At 43.5% G+C, this 23,176-nt stretch overlaps 1 protein-coding gene across 1 annotated transcript in view; it reads right to left on the minus strand.

The window, feature by feature from the left end:
• CNTNAP2 (contactin associated protein-like 2) overlaps positions 1–23,176 on the minus strand; it is a 2,040,635-nt gene that overhangs the window by 158,157 nt on the left and 1,859,302 nt on the right. The window contains 2 exon segments of the mRNA XM_021102606.1: positions 1,977–2,110; positions 9,313–9,549. Coding sequence (XP_020958265.1) covers positions 1,977–2,110; positions 9,313–9,549 — 371 coding nt within the window.

Raw genomic sequence — 23,176 nt, forward strand, 5'->3', positions numbered from 1 at the left:
GAATTTTCCCTACAAATGAATTCTGAATTAGTTTTCTGTCATTTGTGACCAGAAGAACCCTGAGCAATAGAAGCAAACACTCACCACTCTGGCACTCCCCGGGTCCCCTCTCAGTCCTCTGGTCTCTGCAGGCCTCTGGCTCCTTCACTATCTGTACTTCTCGGCTATTCGACTCCTCAACAGCCCTAAGTCCTTAAAACAGCCCACCTCTCTCCTTTTCTTCAGGGCCATCTCTAATTCACTGGGGCAGAGAGCAGCTCTGATTAAGTGGATATTTGTTCTGTAAGAGTTGCTGGTTCCTTCCAAAGATCCCCCAGTTGGTGGAATTTGCCAGAGGGAGGCCTTCTTGACTTACTCTTACTCCAGACTCTCATCTGGTGAAATGTGCTCAGAAATGGAATTATTGATAGCCTATCACTTTGGCTCTCCTCTCTCATGCACCCCACTTTCATCTCTGCATGTCCCCCTCAATCCATGGGACTCAGCCCCAACAAATAAGGCGTCCTGGAGACAGTGAGGATTAACCCTGCAAAATCCCATAGTTGAAACAGCTCTCTTTCATGGTACTCTCCTTCAAGCTGATTGTTGAGCTCAACTTTCAATGTTATTTTGCAATGGTGAAATGGCAAGATAATCACTTTCTTTAAGAGGGGTGACAGATGGCATGGTTTAAAATAAGAGAATGTCTCTAATCAAAAGCCAATAAACACAATGTTGATAAAAATTGTATAAAACCATTCCTATCCTGTAATGGCATAAACCACACTAATCCTGGACTTGCTGGCTTTTCTGAATAAAACGTGAGTTATGGTTCAAGACAGGTGTGGTCTACTTGGTAAATAACTGGCAGCACCCTGTACATGCCAGGCACCGTGCTAGGCTCTGCAACTGTCTGTCACTAGGAGATAACCTTATTTACACCCCATTTGATTGATTGCACAATAGGCTATAACTGCACATTGTCATTTTTCTAGGCAAGACCTCTCTTGAAAATAGCCTCTAGCATTTACTGCTAAAGGCCAAGCGTAAACTCCATATCAAGTTATGAATTTGACATCTGCCAGCTCTCAAAAAAAGACAGGCCTTATGCCTTTTCTTTGCAACCTGAACTTCCCACAGCAACCAGCCGAATCCGAATGAGGTCGAAGAGGCTGCTGAACCCCTGCCAAACGACACTCCACTTGGCTGACAAAACAGCGTCCCCCTGCTGTTCTTCTTCCTGACAGGTATCTATTTTGAACTCCTTCTAGAAAATGCAGTGACAGTTCCCAGCCTTGATCTCTGGCTTAGTTCCCAGGGAGACCTCCTCATGTCATGTTTTATTCATGGTGTCTCCCAGGCCGGTTTCTTCATTGTAAAAATCAGTGGTTGGGGGCGGGGGGGACAATCAATGAACCTGAAATAAAATTTGAGTGTTGTAATAAAACCGTCCCTTTGTGTGTGGAAAGCCTACAACCAGAGTTTGAGGCGCTTGGAAAGGTCTGTGTTTGAGGATTTTTAAGGTGAAGCATCCACAGAGGAAAAAAAATGGTTATTCATATTGCATTGGAGTCATGAAAGACGTAGGTCAGGTAAACCAAAATAACCTTTGCTGGGAAACACGATAAGCTTCAGACATCTGAGATCATGGAGAAAAAAGATGGTACTACACATAAGCAGTAGACTGATGTGCAGCCCTCAAAGTAGGAAAGCTACAAAGAATTTACAGAGCATATATTTCTTCTACCTTCTCCCAAGAAATCTTTTCCCCATCAACTTCATCATTGTCTTTCCTGTAGAGACTACATATCTTTGTACTTCCCTGGTTAGAAATTTGTGGGAGAGTGTAGCACCAACCTCCTTTCCACCTGTCTTAATGACCCCAAACCAAGCCAAGCCAAGCCAAGCCAAGCCAAGCCAAACCAATGGCCAAGTATGACAGAGGACAGAGATTGCATCACTATATCATGAACAATCGATAGGTAACATATGCTTACCTTGAGAATGATGGTCTTCTCATGCCGCGTGATGTTGACACTGTGGGGCTGCCCGTTGGCCATGTTCCTGTGCTCGACATCAATGTTATATGGTTCCCTGGTGCCACCCAGGTTGTACCGAATCTGTAAGCTTCCTACACAGAGAAAAGGAAAGAAACTCAGTAATTCCTCTGCTCTTGGTTTCATTTTATGGTCACTTCTTCGAGTCCTTGATGCTTAGGTTTCCACTGAATTCTTCTCTATCCTTCAAGGTTCGTCAGTGCCATCGCTCTTCTGATTCACTAGCTTAGAGACACACTCATCCATAAAGGTTAAGAGCACCAGGCATGCACATGTTTGCAATCTACCCAGAAGGAGCCAGCAGTGACCATCATCAAAGCTGAAGCAGCAAATGGTATAAAGGATCCAAGTCAGGATTGCAGCTGAGAAGGAAGAATGAGAATATACACAATATAGGACCATGGAGACGCTTACAGCCCCACAAAATACTCGATGAAATAAAAAATAAATGCAGGATGCTGGGATGGTCTCATGCCATCCACAAAGTGTGACACTCAGCATTTAAAAGAATCATGAACATACAACATTAAAAATAAACATAACAACAAAAGGTAAATTCATGGGATTTAGGGTGGCTTCACTGAGACCAAGAAAAGAAAGCAGTGGGTTTTACTCTAGGTTAGAGACCTCATCAACCCAAATGCAAATTGAAGGAAAAGATTAGTCCCCACTGTCTCTGTTATAATTCACTTTGCCTCAACGAATCATTCTTTTTTTCCTCTTGTTTCTTCCCAAGAATGACAAGCAATATTCAAAAAGACTAATATAATATTCTAGATCTTGCTGTTAATTTTCATAGCAAACATAATTCCTTATTTATGATTCCTTATTTATAATTTTAAGGAAAAATTTTAATTTCCATATTTATGATTTTTAAAGGCATCAACTTTTTATCTCAACTTTTACTTCACTTGGACTCTTCGTGTTAATAGATTTTGACACCTCAGAGCTTAAAAACAGAGCCTGTAATCTAGTAAGAGTTTGACCAATGGTTAAGTCACCTCATTGATGCTTTGTTGCCTCTTTCATTTTTCTTCCAGAGCAACAAAACTGGTATTCTGATTTTCAGTTGTGAAATAAAATATGATAAAACTTATAAAGTAAACAGAAAGAAAAAAAAAGAAAGTCACTGGAAACCTCACCATCCAGAGATAACTACTCTCAATATTTGGCAGTTTCTCTTTCAGGTAATTCTCAAGCCCTTATATAAACATAAGTAAATGAAACAGTTTTTGAAGGCTGCCTTCCTTATTTAGCATTACATGTGCCATTTACAACATTGAACTATGTTCCCAGAATTGAAAGAAACATTCATTAGAATAATCATGGATTGCTGACACTCCTATTTTTGCTTTCTGAACAAAGGTACCAAACCTTGCTTATTTCTGAGCTTTGCCTTAGCATTTGGTCTGAGATTCTTTTGCTTTATAGCATTTCAGCCAACACTGTTGAGTTTTGTCTTCCTAAACGTGTCTATATTCATGCCTAGATTGTATTCCCTAGAAAATACGATTCTTCTTCCCGCCTCTGGACCTTTGCATATGCTTTTCCCTTTTCCTGAGCTGCGTGTCTTTCCACCCCTCAGTGTTTTGCCTTATTTTGTCTTTACCCTAATAGCATTAGAAATCATCTATTGCTTGGGAGTGAAGGGGATGATTAGGCAGTTGTTTGGTTGCATGCAGAACAAACAAGTCTATTGTCTTGAGTTTTTATTCTCTACTTTATTTCTGATGTTCTGACCTCATATCATCACAGCCAGTTTTCTTAAATATACAGCTGTATTGTTTCATCATTTAAAAATGCATTTCTTTAGAACATAGTTTTGTTTTATATTTGTCTTTTTGCCTTTTCTAGGGCCACTCCTGCGGCATATGGAGGTTCCCAGGCTAGGGGTCTAATCGGAGTAGCTGCCGGCCTACACCAGAGCCACAGCAACGTGGGATCCGAGCCATGTCTGCAACCTACACCACAGGTCATGGCAACGTCGGATCCTTAACCCACTGAGCAAGGCCATGGATTGAACCCACAGCCTCATGGTTCCTAGTCGGATTCACTAACCACTGAGCCACAACAGGAACTCCTCTTTAGAACATAATTATTTTTGCCCCAGCAAACACTGTTGAACTCAATTTTTCAAGGTCTGGAAGTGGACTGCCTGGCTATAAATGTGAAGTCCACTTCAAATATAGACAGATATCCAGCCCCAGTCCCTGCTATGGGCTAGACTGTGCTGGCATCTGGGGATATGAAGAGAAAGAATTAAGACAGAGCTCTGCTTTGAGGCTAGAAGTCAGAGGAATTGGTAATGATGCAAAAAAAAAAAAAAAACAAAAAAAAAAACAAAAAAAAAAAACAAACCCCAAAAAACCCAAAAAAACCAAAAAACCAAAAAACAACAACAAAAAACCCATCCTGGACATTTTTTCTCCTGATTATCTCATTGTCATTGGTTCCTTTTTACTCTCCAGCTCATTAAAATCAGTATTAAGTTGTCTTCATTAGTTTTTCTCTTTTCTGGCTTTCTTGGACTTTGTAAATGTGATTTAAAATTCCTATAACCACTTCACTTAATGGCAACAGAAGTGATTTTCCTTGAGGAAAAAGATGAGTTGGAACTTAAAATTTATATACGGTGAACATCTATAAACAGTAATGGCAATATTCTTGAATAATAAAATCTAAATGATATATTTGTTCCTTTCAAATAATAGCACAATAGGACCGCTAAATGACGGGAAGGAGAATATTAATATTTGTTCATTAAAATAAAATATTATTAAGATGGAGAGATACTTCACTTCTTGCATCTCATGTTCATTTCCCAAGTGAATTAAAGCAGTTATAAGGGACTGCTCTTTTATTGGCTGCAGCAAATAATGTGCTTAACAGATTTATTCTCTCCTGGTCCTCATCATTACCATCAGCAAACACAGAGCACCTACTGTAGGCAGGAGAAGGACAGCGGGGGCCTTTCATCTTGCTGGGAGACAAGGGATATTTATAATGAAGATGGATAACAATACAGGGCACTAAGAGCTAAACAAATGACATTGAAAATGAGTGTAATAGGAGTTTAAAGGAAAGAGAAGTCATGGAAAGGAGGTGAGGCTTGATCTGGGTCCAGAATGAAAGGCAGATATGAAGCTACAGAGGAAGATGGAGATTTTTCAGGAAAGGGGATGTGATGGGCACAAAAGCAGATGTCCCTGGGGTGCTTGAGGTGTGGAGAGTGCCTGGAAAAGGCAGGGCAGGGATGTGTGGCCTCAATATGGGGGCAAATGTAGACTGAACCAGTGGCCTCCAGATAATAACCACTAACATACATAACATACACACAATATCTGTGCGTGTGTGCGTGTGCATGTGTGTGTGTGTGTGTGTGTAATGGGTTACACTTACTAACTCATGTGACTTTCACTTTTTTTACAGATTAGGAAACCAAGGCACAGGATGGTTTGTGATGGCCAGGATCACGTGACTCTCAAAGGCAGAAGGAGAATCCAAACGCAGACACTCTATTCTGTACTCTGGGCTCTCACCATGAGGCTGGTGGGTCCTGATTGGAAGGTGGTGGGATTTGGGACCTGTCCTGCTGTCCCTGGGGGGAGGCCCTCCTGAGTGCATGATGGCGGCTCCTGTGGACGAAGAAATACTGCCCTGCCTGTGGTGGGGATGGTTAGGGCTGGGGTGACAGGAAGCAGGGAGATGGACCAGGATAGAGCCTCCCGGGGACGTGAGGGCTGTGCTGCTACCCCACAGAGGGGTCATGGGTGTCAGGAACCAAGCTCCTCTCAGGCCTCGGCAGACACGTGGGAGTCCCAGGGTTGGTGGCCTCCCAAACACAACCTCATCCATCTCCCCAGGTGCCATCTCAATACAATATTCTATGTGTGCCATGACATGAGCAGTGTTGGGAAGCCTTTAGAAGACATCTGCCAGTAGAGTGGCAGTGAGGAAGCAAAGAGCCACTCGAGGACATGGTGAGAAAAGGATCCACAGGACTTTTCTCACTACAAGAGGGGGAAGGATGAGTGACACCTGTGAGTCCAGGGGTCTGGGAGGCAGTGGCACCGTCAGCACAAGAGGGTCTGGGAGGGGCTATTTCTGGGAGCAGAGAGGGAGATTCAGCTTCCAATATGTTAGGTTTGCGAGATGCTAGGGCATTTAGTAAGGACTTCCCGTTTTATTTTTATATTTGGCATAGTCCTTATTTATTTCTTTTCCCTGAGAGAATTCCTCTCATTTTTCTAGCTTTAAATCTTAATTAGTTAAAAAATGCAGTATTTGGAGTGTGAAAAAGCCAAATTTTCATCAGCAGTTGAAGATGGCTCTGTAATAAATAAGAGAACTATTTATGCTTTGCAAATGCAGCTAATATTCTAGATGTCTGCAGTGGAGACAGGCAGTGGAGAACTTGGTTTGGTTTCAGACACTTGGGTTCAAAAACCCTGTTCCACCATCACCAGCTGAATGTGCAGATCACTGAATCTCCAGTTGTGTCACAAGGAGGCTAGGAGAGGTGTGGACCTCACAGAGTGTGAGTTCTGGGGAGTTCACACACATGAAACACTTGACAGAGCTTCACGCATCCTTAACATGGTAGCTGCTAATATGGAGCCAATTAGTCAAAGGTCGCACATATGGCGAATCCCCATAGACACAGGCATGAGTGCTCACCAGGGCTGGAGTAGGCTGTGCTGATATTACTGAATAGAGCTGGGACCAAATTTTTTTTTTTTTTTGTCTTTTTGCCATTTCTTGGGCCACTCCCACGGCATATGGAGGTTCCCAGGGGTCCAGAGGTCGAATCGGAGCTGTAGCTGCCAGCCTACATCACAGCCACAGCAACTCGGGATCCAACCCACGTCTGCAACCTACACCACAGCTCACGGCAACACCGGATCGTTAACCCACTGAGCAGGGCCAGGGATGGAACCCTCAACCTCATGGTTCCTAGTTGGCTTCGTTAACCACTGCGCCACGATGGGAACTCCCACGGGACCAAATTTGAACATGGCTATGGCTGAAGGAGTAGACAATACAGCATCTACTGGGGCCTTTTCAGCTAGAGGGGAGACCCTATCCTCCCAGTGCACAGAGGGGACGTTGGGACAGGTGGGTGGAGAACATCAATGGGTTAAACATCGCTTTACTCTGATGCAGGAGAAATAATACTAGTGGGTGAACTCCAAGAAAGCAGAGGTTACACGCTTTTCTGCTTCCTCACTTCCTAATCTTATTTACTATTTATTTTTCTGATGAGAACAAGTCTTACTTGCTCATTGAGAGCATTTGACATGCATGTGCAGGAGAGTATTACCCAGGAGAAATGAGTCAACTATCCAAACAGAGACCCTTTGTACTCTCATTATTGCTTTTTTCTCCCATCCCTCTCTTTTACAGAGCTAAACTGATATTGCACAGTCAAGGCTGTATCATGCCTTTTTTGGTTTAACATAATATTACATAAAACATTTTCTCCAAGTCATTAATTACTGTTCATAAATATTATTCTTCGTGGATACACAATATGCCATGGAATGGTGATTTTCTCTTTATCCATTTTACCAAAATGGAACTTCTAGGTCTCTTCCAGTTATTATTTTCATAAATAACACTATAAACTATGATGAACATCTTTGTGTTGAATCTTTGTCTGATTTTTGGCTTATTTCTTTAGAAATCATTTCTGAAAGGAAAAATCCTAAGGAATGTTTTTTTTTCCTCACCCAGCTTTTAAACCAACAGGATGCTGCCCACAGAAGTTGTTTAAGGATTTAGTAATTTTTTTCTTAAACTCAAGCTGAACTGGGTTCATGATAATTATTATTAGTGCCCATGGAAGAAAATCTTGATCTTTAAGATGCTGTGACCCTGGAATAGCTGTCCAAGAAGACTGCTGAGCTTTAATCACCAGAGAGCAGGACCACTCGAGAGGCAGCCTCCATCTCTAAAACCTGCACAGTCCCTCTGGGAAATGAGAGCGATGTGTGCCTTGATAAACCTATATATTTTCATTTGTAAAAAAGAGATCTTCTTAAAACTTCAAGTGCCTTATGGAGTTCCCGTCGTGGTGCAGTGGAAAACGAATCCACCTAGGAACCATGACGTTGCAGGTTCGATCCTTGTCCTCGCTCAGTGGGTTAAGGATCTGGGGTTGCTCTGAGCTGTGGTGTAGGTCACAGATGCGGCTCGGATCCTACCTTGCTGTGGCTGTGGTGTAGGCCGGCAGCTGTAGCTCTGATTGAACCCCTAGCCTGGAAACCTCCATGTGCCGCGGGTGCGGCCCTAAAAAGCAAAAAATCAAAAACAAAAACAAAAACAAAACAAAACTTCAAGTGCTTAAGAACTCATGTTTTCAGAGAGGACACAAAGTCCTCAAAGCCTGCATGTTTATATGCCTTAGGGCCACGTAGATGTCTCTGGAAGATAAACCCATTTGTACATTCTGACCAGGATGCCTCTTTCAGCCTTGGTCTGACCCTCCTGGCTCAGTGAATATATGGAGATCAAGATAGTCCCTGATGTTACATGTGTAAATACACTCCAGCTTTAAGCACGTTTATGCCAGGGGTATATCTTATGAATGTAAAATTCTGAGAGGGCCTAGGCATGACAACACCTCTGGTTTTCTATTTCTGTTAAAGGTTCAGGGAGTTCCCATTCAGTGGGTTAAGGACCTGACATTGTCTCTGTGAGGATGTGGGTTTGATCCCTGGCCTCGCTCAGTGTGTTAAGGATCTGGTGTTGCCAGTGGCTGTGGTGTAGGCCCCAGCTGCAGCTCTGATTCGATCCCTGGCCTGGGAACTTCCATATGCCTCAGGTGCACCATTAAAAAAAAAAAAGGAAAAAAAAGGTTCATATGTTCTCTAGGAAACTACATATGCATTATCGTAATAAGGATAATCCATTGATTTATATTAAATTGATTTTACTACCTTACAACTCATCGCTAGTTAGTAGAGCAGTGAATGTATTTCTTTGATAGGGAAAATATCCTCATTATACATATGAAACCACCTCATATTCATACAATACGGTTCTTGTAAAGGATTAGACATGCCTTAGCAATGTCACTGCCATAGCAGGATGCCACAGTCCCCATCTGACAGGTCACTTTCCTGCTCTCACATAGGGGAGTGGGGTTCAAGGGGGTTAGATGACTTGCTCCACGTCTGGTAGGGAATAAAGGACAAGCCAAGAACTATCCAGATTTCCTAGGACATTCTGTCCATCCAGTACGGAATGGCAGAAGGCCAGGGACCCTGGTTCTTACCGGTGGGTTTGACGAGAACGGCCAGGAAGTCCGTGGTGAGGGAGCTGACGTAGAGAAGGATGCAGGGCGCCTTGGTGGTGCTGAAGCTAAAGTGGATCTCCTCGCGGGCCAGGTCTGGGGCTGTGCTCGGCGGTTCCGGTGAGTTCTCCCATCTGCCGCCTGATTCCTTGGCATTGACCCCGGGTGCCTGGAAGTTATACCGCAGCCACATCCCCTCTTCAAAAAACGCACCCACATCTGTTGGAAAGGAAGGAGGAAATGGAAAAATGAGAAGCCTGATGCTGCTACCACCAACATTCCAAGCCGGGTAGGTGGTTAGCCTTTTTTTTTTTTACTTTTTAGGGCTGCCCTTGCGGCATGTGGAAGTTCCCAAGCTGGGGTTGAATTAGAGCTATAGCTACAGCCACTGGCCTATGCCATAGCCATAGCAACAAGGTATCTGAGCCATGTCTGCAACCTATGTCACAGCTCACTTGGGATCCTTAACCCACTGCATGAGTCCAGGGATCGAACCCGCATCTTCATGGTTCCTAGTAGGGCTCATTGACCATTAAGCCACGAAGGAACTCCTAGGCCATTAGCTTTGTCACAGCAGTTCAGCAGTTCACAGAAGTGGGCTGACTGGAGGCAGGGGACCCGACTAGGTAAATTACGCAGATGGACATACTCCATCAACACGATATGCTACCAAAAAACAAAAAAGCACGTAATGGAGTAGAGTGACCTGTAAACTTAGAGTATAATTGTAAAATTAAGAAATGCAAACCATGCCAGAAAAAATTCCATGTTTAGTACTTAGACCAAACACCTAATTTAGGTTGAGAGATGCTGAGTAAAAGCAGTGGTATCATGAACCACTGGGAGCTGGTGGACTTGTGCTGAGACACTGGAGTTGCTCTGAATGTTCACAAGGAACAGTCCTAGGTGAAGCCCTGATGATCCTGGGAGGCTTTGGGTAGTGTTCAAAATCACCAAACACAAAGGCAGAGGGAATGGGGTCCAAATTTGGTGCTGCCATTAACCGGATATGCGGACTTTAGGAGAAGTCACTTAACCAGCTTCTCTGGGCCTTATATGTGCAAGGGAGATAATAACAGGGAGAATTATGCAAAATAATTAAAGTAATTAGCACCTAATAAATGGTACCTATTATTCTTATTGTTAAGAAATTAGAAGAAAGGTCATCCATCCTTCATCAATTCCCACCCCTCTCCCTGTAGCCTAATCAATGCTAATTGGTTTTTAATCATTTCCTGGCAGACAAGGTCCTACTGTAGTTTTCCCTACTGTTTGCTCCCGCATGTTCTAAAGTCACCTCCTGACTCCCTGTGAAAGGCCGAGGCACGCCAGCAAGATCTGCTCGGCCTCCACACTTACTGCCTCATTGCTCTCTGCACAGAAAGTGTTTCTCAAACTCCTTTTTGTGGAACGTATTTTTCTCATGACTTGACATCTCATGAAATGATGGAGAGGTATTTTGTGAAACACTGCTCTATATTACAATCGATGGGAGAGGACTGATTTAAAAAGGATTCTCCCCTCTGGGAATTTTGAAGCTTCCTCTTGGTAAAGAAGTCTAGCACAGAAAGAGTGAGCCCAGCAGAGTGATCCCCGGTCTGGAATCAGACACCTGCAGGTGAACAATGGCCTTGCCCATAATCAACTCTGTTAACTTGGCCAGTGGCTTGAAACTCTCTATGCCTCGGTTTCCTTCTCTGAAAAGTGGGGCCTCATAGGTTGTTGTGAGAATTAAAGAACCCATGCAGGACACGTAGCCTAGTGCCTGGAATATATAAGTGTCCAATAAAGACTAGTTAGTCATATTACAAAGATAGGTTACACTTTTTATCGAGGGCCACAGGTGCCACCTGGACTCCCCACCTCATACAACCACACACCTGCAATACTGCACCTGGTGCTTCTGCAGGCTCTGCCTCGTTCTGCTTCCCACTGACTCTGGTAAGGAATTCCTTTTACTACAAGCTCTCAGCCATGGGCAGTACTATATTCCTCCTGGACCTCCACATAAGATGTGTGTGTGCGTGTGTGTGTGTGTTTACAGAGATTAAACTATTGGCACTTGGTGGGCTGGAGCGAAGGCTACTCAGTGTCTTATGATGGGTGGAGCTGTCCACACAATTAAGAATTGTCCTGCTCAAAATGCCAAGAGTGTCTTTATTGGGAAATACAGAATTAAACAGATGCTTAATCCACGCTAAACACTGCATGACTCCCTGGCACATAAAGATGCAGCAAATGCATCGATGCCCTTGAAGAGCCTTCTCTCCAGCAGTGGGGCTGGGAGGAGACACATCAACACTTTTGAGTACAGAGAGGTGGGTGTTATGGCAGTTTACATGGCAGGTTATGTGAGAAGAGCCTCCCTCTCATGGCCTCAAGGATCCTGAGCCGGCTCCTCCACTCTTCCATAAATGCCTATCGAGTGCCAGCTGCACACCAGGCACCATGCTGGGCGCTGAGGCTACAATTCTTGTTCTCAAGGAGCTCTTGAGCTAGAGAGAATTTAGGCTAAGAGATACCACATGAAGGCAGTGTGCTCAGTACAGAATCAGGTTTATAAAGAGCAGAACGTAGAACATTAGGGGTGTCAGGCCTGTCTCCAGGGCTCCACAGCGAGATTTCCTGGGTGAAAAGACATTGAAGTGGGCACCCAAGGGGCCAGAGATGGGTACTCTGTAAAGGAGAAGAGGAAGAAAGCCACTTGCAGCTGAGAGTGCAGCGTGCTGAAACACCCAGAGGCAGGAGAGTCTGCACACCCAGCATCTTGCTGCCAGGTGAAATTCACATGTTCTCTCTCACTAAGTCAGTTGTTCACACAAGACGTACTAGGCTCCCACTGCATTTCAGGCTGGGAGTTGGGGAAACAGTGAAAGGACAGAGGTGATCCTTGTCCTCTGTGATTCAGATCCTAGTGGGACAGACAGACATTCTAGGACTGGCGATATGAGAGTGTCCAGCAGATGGTAGGGGTGGGGAGCACTTAGGGAAAGCAGGCAGGCTACCTGGAGCAAACTCGCCAAGGAGTTCCCTTTGACAGCAGAGAGATGCTCAGGGAATGCAGGGGTAGTATCTCAGAATGGCCTTGGGCTGCGCAGGAGAGGAGAGGCAGACCTGCGGCCTGCAGAGAGGGAGGAAGGCTGAGATCAAGGCCAGAGGGTTTGAACTGCCCAAGGTGAGCAGACAGAGTTGAGGGACAGGAAGAGGGAAATGTACCAGGCCCTTGACACTCAAGATGGAGGAGTGAGGCAGCTCGGCCTATGGAGGGTTCTGGGCAGCAGAGGCTGAGAAAGCAGTAGAGCCACAGAGACCACAGGCACCTGAGTCATGGAGGCAGCACCTCACCAGCAAGAACCTAAGATCCTCATGCCAGGCTCTCCCCAGTTACTCTGCTCCCAGACAGTGGGCAGAGCTGAGTCCCTGACAGCATTTCTCAACATGGCTGGGAGCCTGTCAAAATGCTGGTGCTCAAGCCCAGCCCCAGGATTTGGCTCAGAGAGTCTGACTCAGTGGGTCTTGAGAATCAGCACGTATAAGAGGCAATGCTTAGAAACACCAGTCTGAGGTCCTGGGAGCCAGAGCTGAGGTTGGACAGTGTGCCGGTGGAGCTGCCGGGGCTGAGGCTGGATGGTGTGCCTGGCGGGGCATCCAGGTGGTCCTGTCTGGGTGAGACCTTATGCTTTCTCAGCGAAACTGGAGAGGATCATTTCAAGGCAGATCATGAAGGGAAATTTGGAAAACTAAGGATTTTAGATAAACAAATAAAAAATACGTCACAGAGACACTTTGGGGTGTATTTTAGAGTCATTGTTAAGAAGCTTTATTCTGAAACCATGTCATAACCCACTGTCAAAGCAGGCCTGGGATGCTGTGAACCATTTAAGTTTTGAAGTGGCAGATTTACAGCCATCTTTTCATTGTTTCAGATCATTTTAAGGAAATGCCAAATCTGGGTACTATGATTTAGAGAAACAATACTCCCATCCCTTCCGAATGAATAACAAAAACAACACTAACTTTACAAGCCCCCAAATAACTTTTACCTCATTTAATGACTAGAAAGTGCTGACGTAGGATGCTTGGTTTAAGGTTTTTACACTAATATGAGATAGCTTAAGTTTTATGACATTCATTTTTCGATAGAAAAAAATGATAAATTTTGGGTCTAGTTATTCTAAGATGTATTATGAAAGAGATTTGCTGAATTAAGCTTCTCAAAATCTTGAAGTATATTATGCCATCTGTAGGCTTAGGATCCCCAAAGGGGATGGGATGAAGCAGACAAGTAGTCTTGTCTTAGCCATTTCTTGGTCCTCAAAATGGTCATATATAAACTACCCCAATTGTGGAAAGTACGTTTGGAAATGTTTGAAACAAAATCCACAAACCGTACATCCTAGAAAAATATCAAAAATATATTTTTATCCTTGTCTATCCAAATCCCTGATGCTCACAGCGGAAAAACAGCTGGCACTCACCTTCCTTATTAAATTCCTCCTCATTTTTTTCTAGTCCAAGTTCAATAATTCTATTCCTTTTGCCTTTTCACTTCAGATAAATTTTGCAACCTATATATTTTTTAAACAGACATCATTCTTTTTGTTCTCTAACTTCCCCATGAGGACCCAGAATCAAAAGTCCCTGGCTCAAAAAAGGGCTCTTTTCCAAAAGTCTAAAGTCAGTAACTTGCAACTTGGATATATTTCCCCATAGAAAACAGTGCTTTAAATAATAGTGAGTTTGCCAGGAGGGTCTACAAATGCTGAATCACTCTGGATGGGTAACAAAAGATAATTGAAGAGTGCCACTGTGTATTAGTAATTAAAGCAGAAGCAACAACAACAACAACAACAACAAATGTTAAGGTGTATTGTGAATGTGAGAATCCCAGGGAACCACATTCCTACAAGACTTTCATCCACCCTCTCCAGGGGTGTGGTGGTAAATGTTAACTGCTGGCTCTCCTGGGGGAACCTTCATTTGTAGTGTTTGCCTCTTCCCATGGTGTAAACACTTCCACTTTGGCTGATTTCAAGCTGCCAACAAGGCATCACTACGGAGCTGAGAAGAGATGTTCACAGTTGTTTTCCCAGCCCGTGGAACTCGCTTCTACCCACTGTCATTGACCCAGTCGTTCAAGAAAACCATATTTATACAGCCTCCATCTTGGCAGGTGCCTCAGTCAGCTCAGACTGCTCTGGCAGGTGCCTCAGTCAGCTCAGGCTGCTCTAACAGATTACCATAGTTAGGGGTCTTAATCAATAGAACTCTATCCTCACAGTTCTGGAGGCTAGAAATCCAAAATTTTTGAGGTGCTGGCTGACTGGGTTCCTAGTGAGAGTTCTCTTCCTGGCTTCCAAACGCATCTTCTTGCTGTGTGCACACATGGCAGAGAGAGAGAGCGAGCTAGCTCTCAGGTCTCTTCTTCTTAGGGCACTAATCCCATTATAAGGGCCGTAAGCTCATGACCTTAATTAAGTCTATTTATAGTCATCCTTCTGTATCCAGGGGGGATTGGTTCCAGGAACCCCTCAGAAACCAAAATCCTTGGATGCTCAAGTCCCTTATATAAAATGACTTTGTGTGTGCATAGAACACACACACATATTCCTGAATACTTTTTTTTTTATTTTTTATTTTCAATGTTTACTCTTATTTATTATGGCAGTAGAGGTAACTAGAAAATGCTATTAGACAGGGATGGGGAAGGAGAGTAATGCCCTATGAATTGTGGGGGCAAATGTGTCATTTTTGGCATGTAGTGATTTTATTTTATTTTATTTTTTTTTTATTTTCCCACTGAATACTTTATTCATTTTTATTTTATTTTATTTTATTTTATTTTATTTTATTTTATTTTATTTTATTTTATTTTATTTTATTTTTGTCTTTTTGCTATTTCTTGGGCCGCTCCTGCGGCATATGGAGGTTCCCAGGCTAGGGTTGAATCGGAGCTGTAGCCACTGGCCTACGCCAGAGCCACAGCAACGAGGGATCCGAGCCACGTCTGCAACCTACACCACAGCTCACGGCAACGCCGGATCGTTAACCCACTGAGCAAGCGCAGGGACCGAACCCGCAACCTCATGGTTCCTAGTCGGATTCGTTAACCACTGCGCCACGACGGGAACTCCCCGCCACTGAATACTTTAAATCATCTTTAAATTACTTATAGTACCTAATAAAATATAAACATGATGTAAATAGCTGCCAAAGCCCAGCAAATTCAAGTTTTTCTTTTTGGAACTTCCAGTGATTGTGATTTTTTCCATTATTTTTGATCCATGTTTTGGTTGAATCCATGACTGTGGAACCTATGGGTATGGAGGGCTGACTATATTATCAAAGGCCCCACCTCTGAAACCACAGCACTGGGGCTTTGTGCTTCAACATATAAAACGTGAGGGGGTGGGTGGGTGGATGCAAATGTTCAGCCCACAACAGCAGGCTTCCTTCTTTTTACCTTCTGTAAACCAACACTTGAATGTTTGCTTTCAAAGCTCTCTCCTCTCTTGTCCCAGGTACCCTGGATCCTGAAAGCTCTGTGTTGCTTCTATAAAATCTAGGAGAAAGTTCTGCAGAACAGACACTGTAGCCCCAGCCTCAGGTCATTAAATGATTACATGGCTGAATTCCACTGCTCACAATGATCACTCTCATTAACTGTTTTTTAATTAATCATCTAGTAAGAAAGGTAAGTGAATTTTATGGTGCTCTGCTCCTAGAGACCTTGGATGTCTCCCTTCTGCATGGACCCAGTTCTGCATCAGGCCTGGTTCCTTCCCGGGAGATCTGCAGGGCCTGGCTCTTTTTAAACTTGTTTCCTGTTCTATTCCCAAGGTCCTGCTACCCTGAAATATAACCAGCTTCTCTCTTGGCCTTGTGTTGGCAAAATCTGCTTTTTCTCCCCAAGAGTACCCCTCTGAATCTCCCTCTTGAATTTTTTATTGTTTGTTTCAATTTGCTCTAATCATTTTGGAGTAATAACACTGGACCCAGATTAATGATCATTTCTACTTAATGTCCCCAGGTGAATACATGTCTATTATAACCACTTTCTCACCTTTCTTTCTAAAGGTCAGGTCATGGCCAGGTCAGTTTCTATGTAATAAGTTTCAAGCATCTGAATCCATACAAAGGAGGAAAATACCAAAGAAAAACCTCTTACATTTATCCTGAATGGCATGTGCTACCCCTGAGACACAGGTGTAAAGTTTACACCTGTAAACACATCAATAAACTACATGGTCTATGAGTTGGCTACGTAGGAGCCGGGGGCCTTCTCACCTGGAGTTTAAGACCAAGAGCACGGAACAACTTAGAGTCTCAAACAGGAAGATCGTTTGCATCCAGAATTTTCAGAGTCAAGCTCCCGAAACTGTGCTAATGAGCATTAGTGGCATACATGGCAGTTGGCAGGTTAGAATGCTTTAGGGAGAGCGAGGTTGATGAGGACACTGCAGTAGCAAACTTCAGTTGAGATGTATATAAGGGGCTGATGTATAAGTGGAGGGCAGGAATCAAAGGGTGTGGATTTTACTAACTTTTTTTAATTTTTAATTTTTATTTTTTTACTTAAAAATTTTATTGAAGTATAATTGATTTCCAATGTTGTGTTAATTTCTGCTATGCAACAAAGTGATTGTTATACATATATACAGACCCATTCTTTTTCAGAGTCTTTTCTGTAAAGCTTATCACAGAATATTGAGAAGAGTTCCTTATTACGTAAAAGACGTGGATTTTAGTCCTGCTGTTGCCATCAAGTAGCTCTGGACCCTGATCAGGGAAATCATTTGATTGCCATGGACTTCTACTCATTCCCATCTTAAAGGGAATCTTAAGATCTTCCTCTGGCTAGCACCCAGCCAAATTTCCATATTTTCAATTTTTTTTTTTTTTTTTTTTTTTTTTTTGTCTTTTTGCCGCTCCCTTGGCATATGGAGGTTCCCAGGCTAGGGGTCGAATCGGAGATGCAGCCACTGGCCTATACCAGAGCCACAGCAACGCAGGATCTGAGCCGCGTCTGCAACCTACACCACAGCTCACAGCAACGCCGGATCCTTAACCCACTGAGCAAGGCCAGGGATTGAACCCGCAACCTCAAGGTTCCTAGTCGGATTCATTAACCACTGAGCCACGACGGGAACTCCTCAAATATTTCTTAAGTGCCTTCTTTAAGCCATGAAGCTATTAGAGATGTCAAGGGAGTAAATGATACTTAAGTTAATCACTAAAGCAGAACTGGACTGGGGAGTGAGTAGGGGAAACATTCTAGGAAGAGAAGAGCATGTGCAAAGGCCCTGAGGAAAGAGGGAATATTGAGGACCAATGCAAACAAAGTCAAAATGGTTAAAATTCAGGGGCAAGTGGAAGGAAGAGGCTGGAGAGAAAGGGAGCGTGTGTTTAGGATTTTTTGTGTAGAAAGTAATGGGCAGCCCTGAAGGTCTTATGCAGAAGTGACATAATCTGATTTGCAGGTTTATTAATTAATTATTTTGGGATGTGGGAGTTCCCAGGCCGGGGACCACACCCACGTGCAGCAGTAACAACACTGGACCCCTGGGAACTCCGATCTGCAGTTTTAAAACATCATTCTGGGCGCAGTTTGGTGAAGGAATTGGAAGGAGAAGAAAGTGTGTCACCTCTAAGCTGAAATTCCATCCCTTTTGTCTTTTGGTCTGTTGTTGTTGTTGCTATTTCTTGGGCCGCTCCCGCGGCATACGGAGGTTCCCAGGCTAGGGGTTGAATCGGAGCTGTAGCCACCGGCCTACGCCAGAGTCACAGCAACGCGGGATCCGAGCCGCGTCTGCAACCTACACCACAGCTCACGGCAACGCCGGATCGTTAACCCACTGAGCAAGGACAGGGACCGAACCCGCAACCTCATGGTTCCTAGTCGGATTCGTTAACCACTGCGCCACGACGGGAACTCCCCATCCCTTTTCTTAACATTTGGGATATCATTTGGAGGGGGAGTCACTAGACACGTTTCAGAGAATATGTAAATCTTCCAAAATTTCAGGCAAAAGTAAATAAGTCTGTAGGCATTTTTCTGGGGAAGAGAGTTAATAGTTTTAATCAAATTTAATGACCTCCATCTCCCCAAATTTAAGAAAAGAATGATAAAAATTAACTCACTCCTTTATTATTATTATTTTTTGGCCATGACTGTGGCACACAGGTGTTCCCAGGCCAGGGATCACGTCCACACCACAGCAGTGAAAACGCTGGATCCTTAATGCACTGAGCCAGTAGGGAACTCCTTACTTCACTCATTCACTGAAAATGACACATTGAGATGCTCAGTGTCATGAGGCTGACTCGACTCCAGAGATGGCCTTCCTCAGGCTCGTTATCTGGACCTGACCTCCCCTGTTCTGCCTGTGGTCCCACCTCATTGGGGGAGTGGCTTTCACACCTCCACTTCCTTCACATCTCCTCCATTCTATCCCCTGGTCACTGTTCCAGTCTGGGTGAGTGCCACCTGCCTCCTAAACTCCCTGAGCTGAGCTCCTTTAAGCCCAGGTCTCTGTTATTAGCTCAGTCCAATGCCTCTAGCCTTGTTTGTTTCTCTTGGAATCTTACTCTATGCTAGGCCCACACTGATAACGAGAGCAAATACGGTAAGACTTTTCTCCGAAGGAGTCCATAGGAAACACATCCCTGGAACAGAGCGAGAAATTCAGAATAACAGCGTGTGTGGGAAGAAACAGCAGTAGAGAGGGGCTCTCTCTGGGGGTGGATGTGGGAAGGTCTCTGTGATATGCTAGGAAGGCAGGTGGCGCTGGGTTGGGTACGTATTTGCAAGATGCACAAGTGGCAAGGGTGCTTCCCGGGGAAGCATGGGAACAAAGCACGGAGAGGAGGATCGGAGCTGGTGTGGGGTCTGGAGCCTGTGTCACAGTCTGACCTCAGCCTGGCTGAGCTGTAGAAAAATGTCTGAGGCAAACTCGCAGAAATTCTGACTTAACTGGCCTGGGGAGAGGCCTGCCTACTGGGATATTTCACTATTTCCTCCAAACGCTCCAGTGTCATTCATTTAATCAATGGAACCCTCGGGTTCTGCTGCTTTGGGTGGTTGTGTCCACCTCTTAGGTGACAGGGTCCACCTGTCAAGAGCAGGGGGTGTCAGGTCCAGGAGGTACCACCAGAAAAGAAGCAGGAGAGAGGTTGTGAAGGGCCCTGAATCACTTGTTTTAAAAGTTTTAGAAGAGCTATATCGTTCAAAACAACTTCAAATTTACAGAAAAGCTGCAGAATTAGCACAAAGGATTCCCATATCTTACATATCCAGACATCCTAACTTTTAACATTTCACCACATTTCTGCGTGATGGACACACATGCACATTATATACACACACACACATACATATATATACATACGTAACACATATACATATATGTATATATGTGCATACACACATACATAAAGTCTAATTACTGAACTATTGAGAGCAATCTAAGTCAAGAAATCAACATTAACACAATGATATTGTTCAATTATTGTCCCATTTCTGGAAAAAATGTATATACAGACACGAATATTTATACACACAGAGAGTTTTGGACAATGATCTCGAGGCTATATATATGTATGTATACATATATTTCCAAGTCAAAAACATTTTGCAAATGAACAGGTGCTGTGGGGGGCCCACCTCACCTTTTTCATCCTGGAAGGAAGGGAACAGAAGAAAAAGGGAAAGCCTGGGCGTGAGACGGCAGGAAGGAGAAAGCTGGGGGCTGAAAGCCTTAGTTAAGCCCCTGAATCCTACCCAGAGTGGGAGCTTTTTAGGGTAAGAACTTTGCCTTCTAAACTCAGCCAGCCTCTGGCCTCCAGCAGATAGGCAATAAATATTTTCTGAATTGAGCTGAATTAAATATGAATTTTTTAATAGCAATAGTATATTCTTCAAATAGTTGGTCCACACTGACCTTCTTTAGTTGACATTTTTCTAGTTTAAGTTCCTTTGCAAAGCGGGGGAGTTCTCATCGTGGCTCAGGAGTTAACGAACCCGACTAGTATCCATGAGGATGCAGGTTCGACTCCTGGCCTTGCTTAGTGGGTTAAGGATCTGGCTTTGCCGTGAGCTGTGGTGTAGATTGCAGATGTGGCTTGGATCCCGAGTTGCTGTGGCTCTGGTGTAGGCCGGCAATGACAGCTCTGATTAGACCCTTAGCCTGGGAACATCCCTATACCATGAGTATGGCCCTTAAAAAAAAAAAAAAAAAAACACCTTTGCAAAGTGGGTTTCTTGAGAGTAAGACTATTCCATCACCTTATATATAGTCATTAATTAAAATAGTTTATCAATAAAAGTGTTATAAGATGCATTTGGAATAATGGATCCAGGCGTTCCTGTTGTGGCTCAGTGGTAATGCACCTGACTAGTATTCATGAGGATGCAGGCTCCATCTCTGGCCTCCATCAGTGGGATTGGTGTGGCTGTGGCTGTGGTATAGGTCAGCAGCTACAACCCAATTCAACCCCTAGCCTGGGAACGTCCATATGCCTTGGGTGCAGCCTTAAAAAGACAAAAAAAAAAAAAAAAAAAAAAAAAAAAAAGAATCGAATCCTAGAATAATGGATTCAAAAGAATTAAATGACTTCCAGCTTAGTGAATGTTCTTAATTTCTACTGCTTTTTTTCTCCTTTATATTGGCTTAGTAAGTGGGAACATATTTTGACAGATTGGCCAATTGCTTGAGCAGCTTTAACAGGTCACGTTGTCCTCAACCAAATGTCTCTGCCTCATTTTACCTCTGCTCTGCTAACTTCATTGTTTGCGATGAAGCTATGGCTTTTCGGAATTACATTATTTGTTTATTTGTAAATTTATTTACTTACATAATTTGTGCTAGTTCTAGATACGAGGAACATTCTATTGAGTCTATCCATTCTGTTGATAAAGAGCAATTTGCTTCTTCTTGCTCTATACCTATCACTAAATATCCCATTTTTCTTGCTTGCTCAGCTGATTCGAAGAGCCAGATAGAATTCTTGAACATTAAGGCCTTGAAGATAAGCACTGTTTTTAATTCACTGTTGTAGTAGAATTTGTTGATTCAATGAAAACACTTTTGAAATGGAGCCAGGTACACATGTGCAGGCCATAAGGAAAGAACTTCTCTGCATTGGTCACAACGGGCACTTTTCTTTTTTCTTTTCGTCTTTTTAGTGCTGCACCACGGCATATAAAAGTTCCCTGGATAGGGATTGAATGGGAGTTGCAGCTGCTGGCCTAGCCACAGCCACGGCAATGCCAGATCCTTAGTCCACTGAGTGGGGCCAGGATGAACCCGCATCCTCATGGATACTAGGGTTTGTTACCACTGAGCCACGACGGGAACTCCAGGCAATTTTCATATATTATTTAATTACTCAACAGCAACATTATTGAGATAGATTCCATCATCTCAGCTTTACAGATAAGGTAACAGCGGTTAGGGGAATAATGTGCTCATCACCACCTCCTAATCAGAGATGGAGGCTCAGTACAGATCTTCTGGGCTTCGAAGCCAGGCTCTTTCCTTTTTGCTTAACTCATGCAAGTTTTGTTAGATGTTTTCACAGAGATTCACAAAGATATCTGTTTATCAGATTGTTGTTTGGAGATTTTAAAAGGAAACAATCAGGTAACTGCTGACTGTTTATTAACCACAAACATAAAAATCCAATTGACTCTTTAAGGTGATAAAATTCTGTGTTCTCTGCCAGCTAAGATCTTAATAGAAAAGAGCCACCAGAGGGAGCTTCCACTGTGGGGCTGTGGGTTGAGGATCTGGTGTTGTCTCTGTAGTGGCTCAGGTCGCTGCTGAGGTGCAGGTTTGATCCCTGGCCCAGAAGAGTAAGTTAATGATCCAGCATTGCCACGGCTGTGGCATAGGTTGCAATTGTGGCTCAGATTTGATCCCTGGCCAAGAAATTTCCATATGCTGTGAATGTGGCCAAAAATTAAAAAATAAAAAAGGAGCATCGAATACTTATGATAATCTTTTCTTAATATTAAGATGCTTTCTATGTTGATTTTAAAAAGGCGCACCTGAAAGTTGTGGTTGACTTCAGGATTTATGTTCATATACATATCTGCTGAAATCCAAAGCCATTCCTATTTGATGATTTTTAAGATAAAAGCAGGGCATATCTTTTGAAACAAGTTATTTTCCTTGACCAAGGAAAGTAAATGGAATGACAGATGATAACTTTGCTTATTATTCCTCCTTATCTCAGCCATTTTGTCTATGTGGCTGCTACTTAGTTTGGGATGTTAATTAAGTCTTTAGATTTGTTGAAATGTTCTATCCAGCCCTGATCTGTCCTTCAGTCAACACAAACCATCCTCAAACTGTCTGCTGTCCTTAGAGAACATGCCACACTCTACTGAAGCTTCATTCATCAGATGGGAAGGGGCTTCCTGTGGGCAATTTTGATGGTTACATAAAAGAGCGATTTGAAGAAGCTCATCTGGGGTTGCTGTCTTGAGCAGGATGTGAACCTGTGAAGTATTAGAGGCTAGCATCAATCCACTTTATGCAACTCAAGAACTTGGTTATATACCAGGACAGTAATCTGAGGCCTCATAGGGTTGGGGGATGTTGAGTAGGTAGGCCACACCATGCCCCTTGAAAAAAGGAAAGATGCTTACTGAACACTGTCTATGATGCCACAACAGAATCAAAGAAGTGGACAGGTCAAAGGCCACTGGGCTCCTCCCCAGGCCAGGAACTGTCTTGAGTTGAGTCTGCTTTTCTGGTTTGCAAATGACCTCCCTGGTTCTGTTTTGTATGGCTTAACCTTTGTTTCTGTGAGAACTAGGTTTAAGCATTCATTCTTCTAGGAA

Source organism: Sus scrofa, chromosome 9 (genome assembly GCF_000003025.6).
Source record: "Sus scrofa isolate TJ Tabasco breed Duroc chromosome 9, Sscrofa11.1, whole genome shotgun sequence".
NCBI lineage: Eukaryota > Metazoa > Chordata > Mammalia > Artiodactyla > Suidae > Sus > Sus scrofa.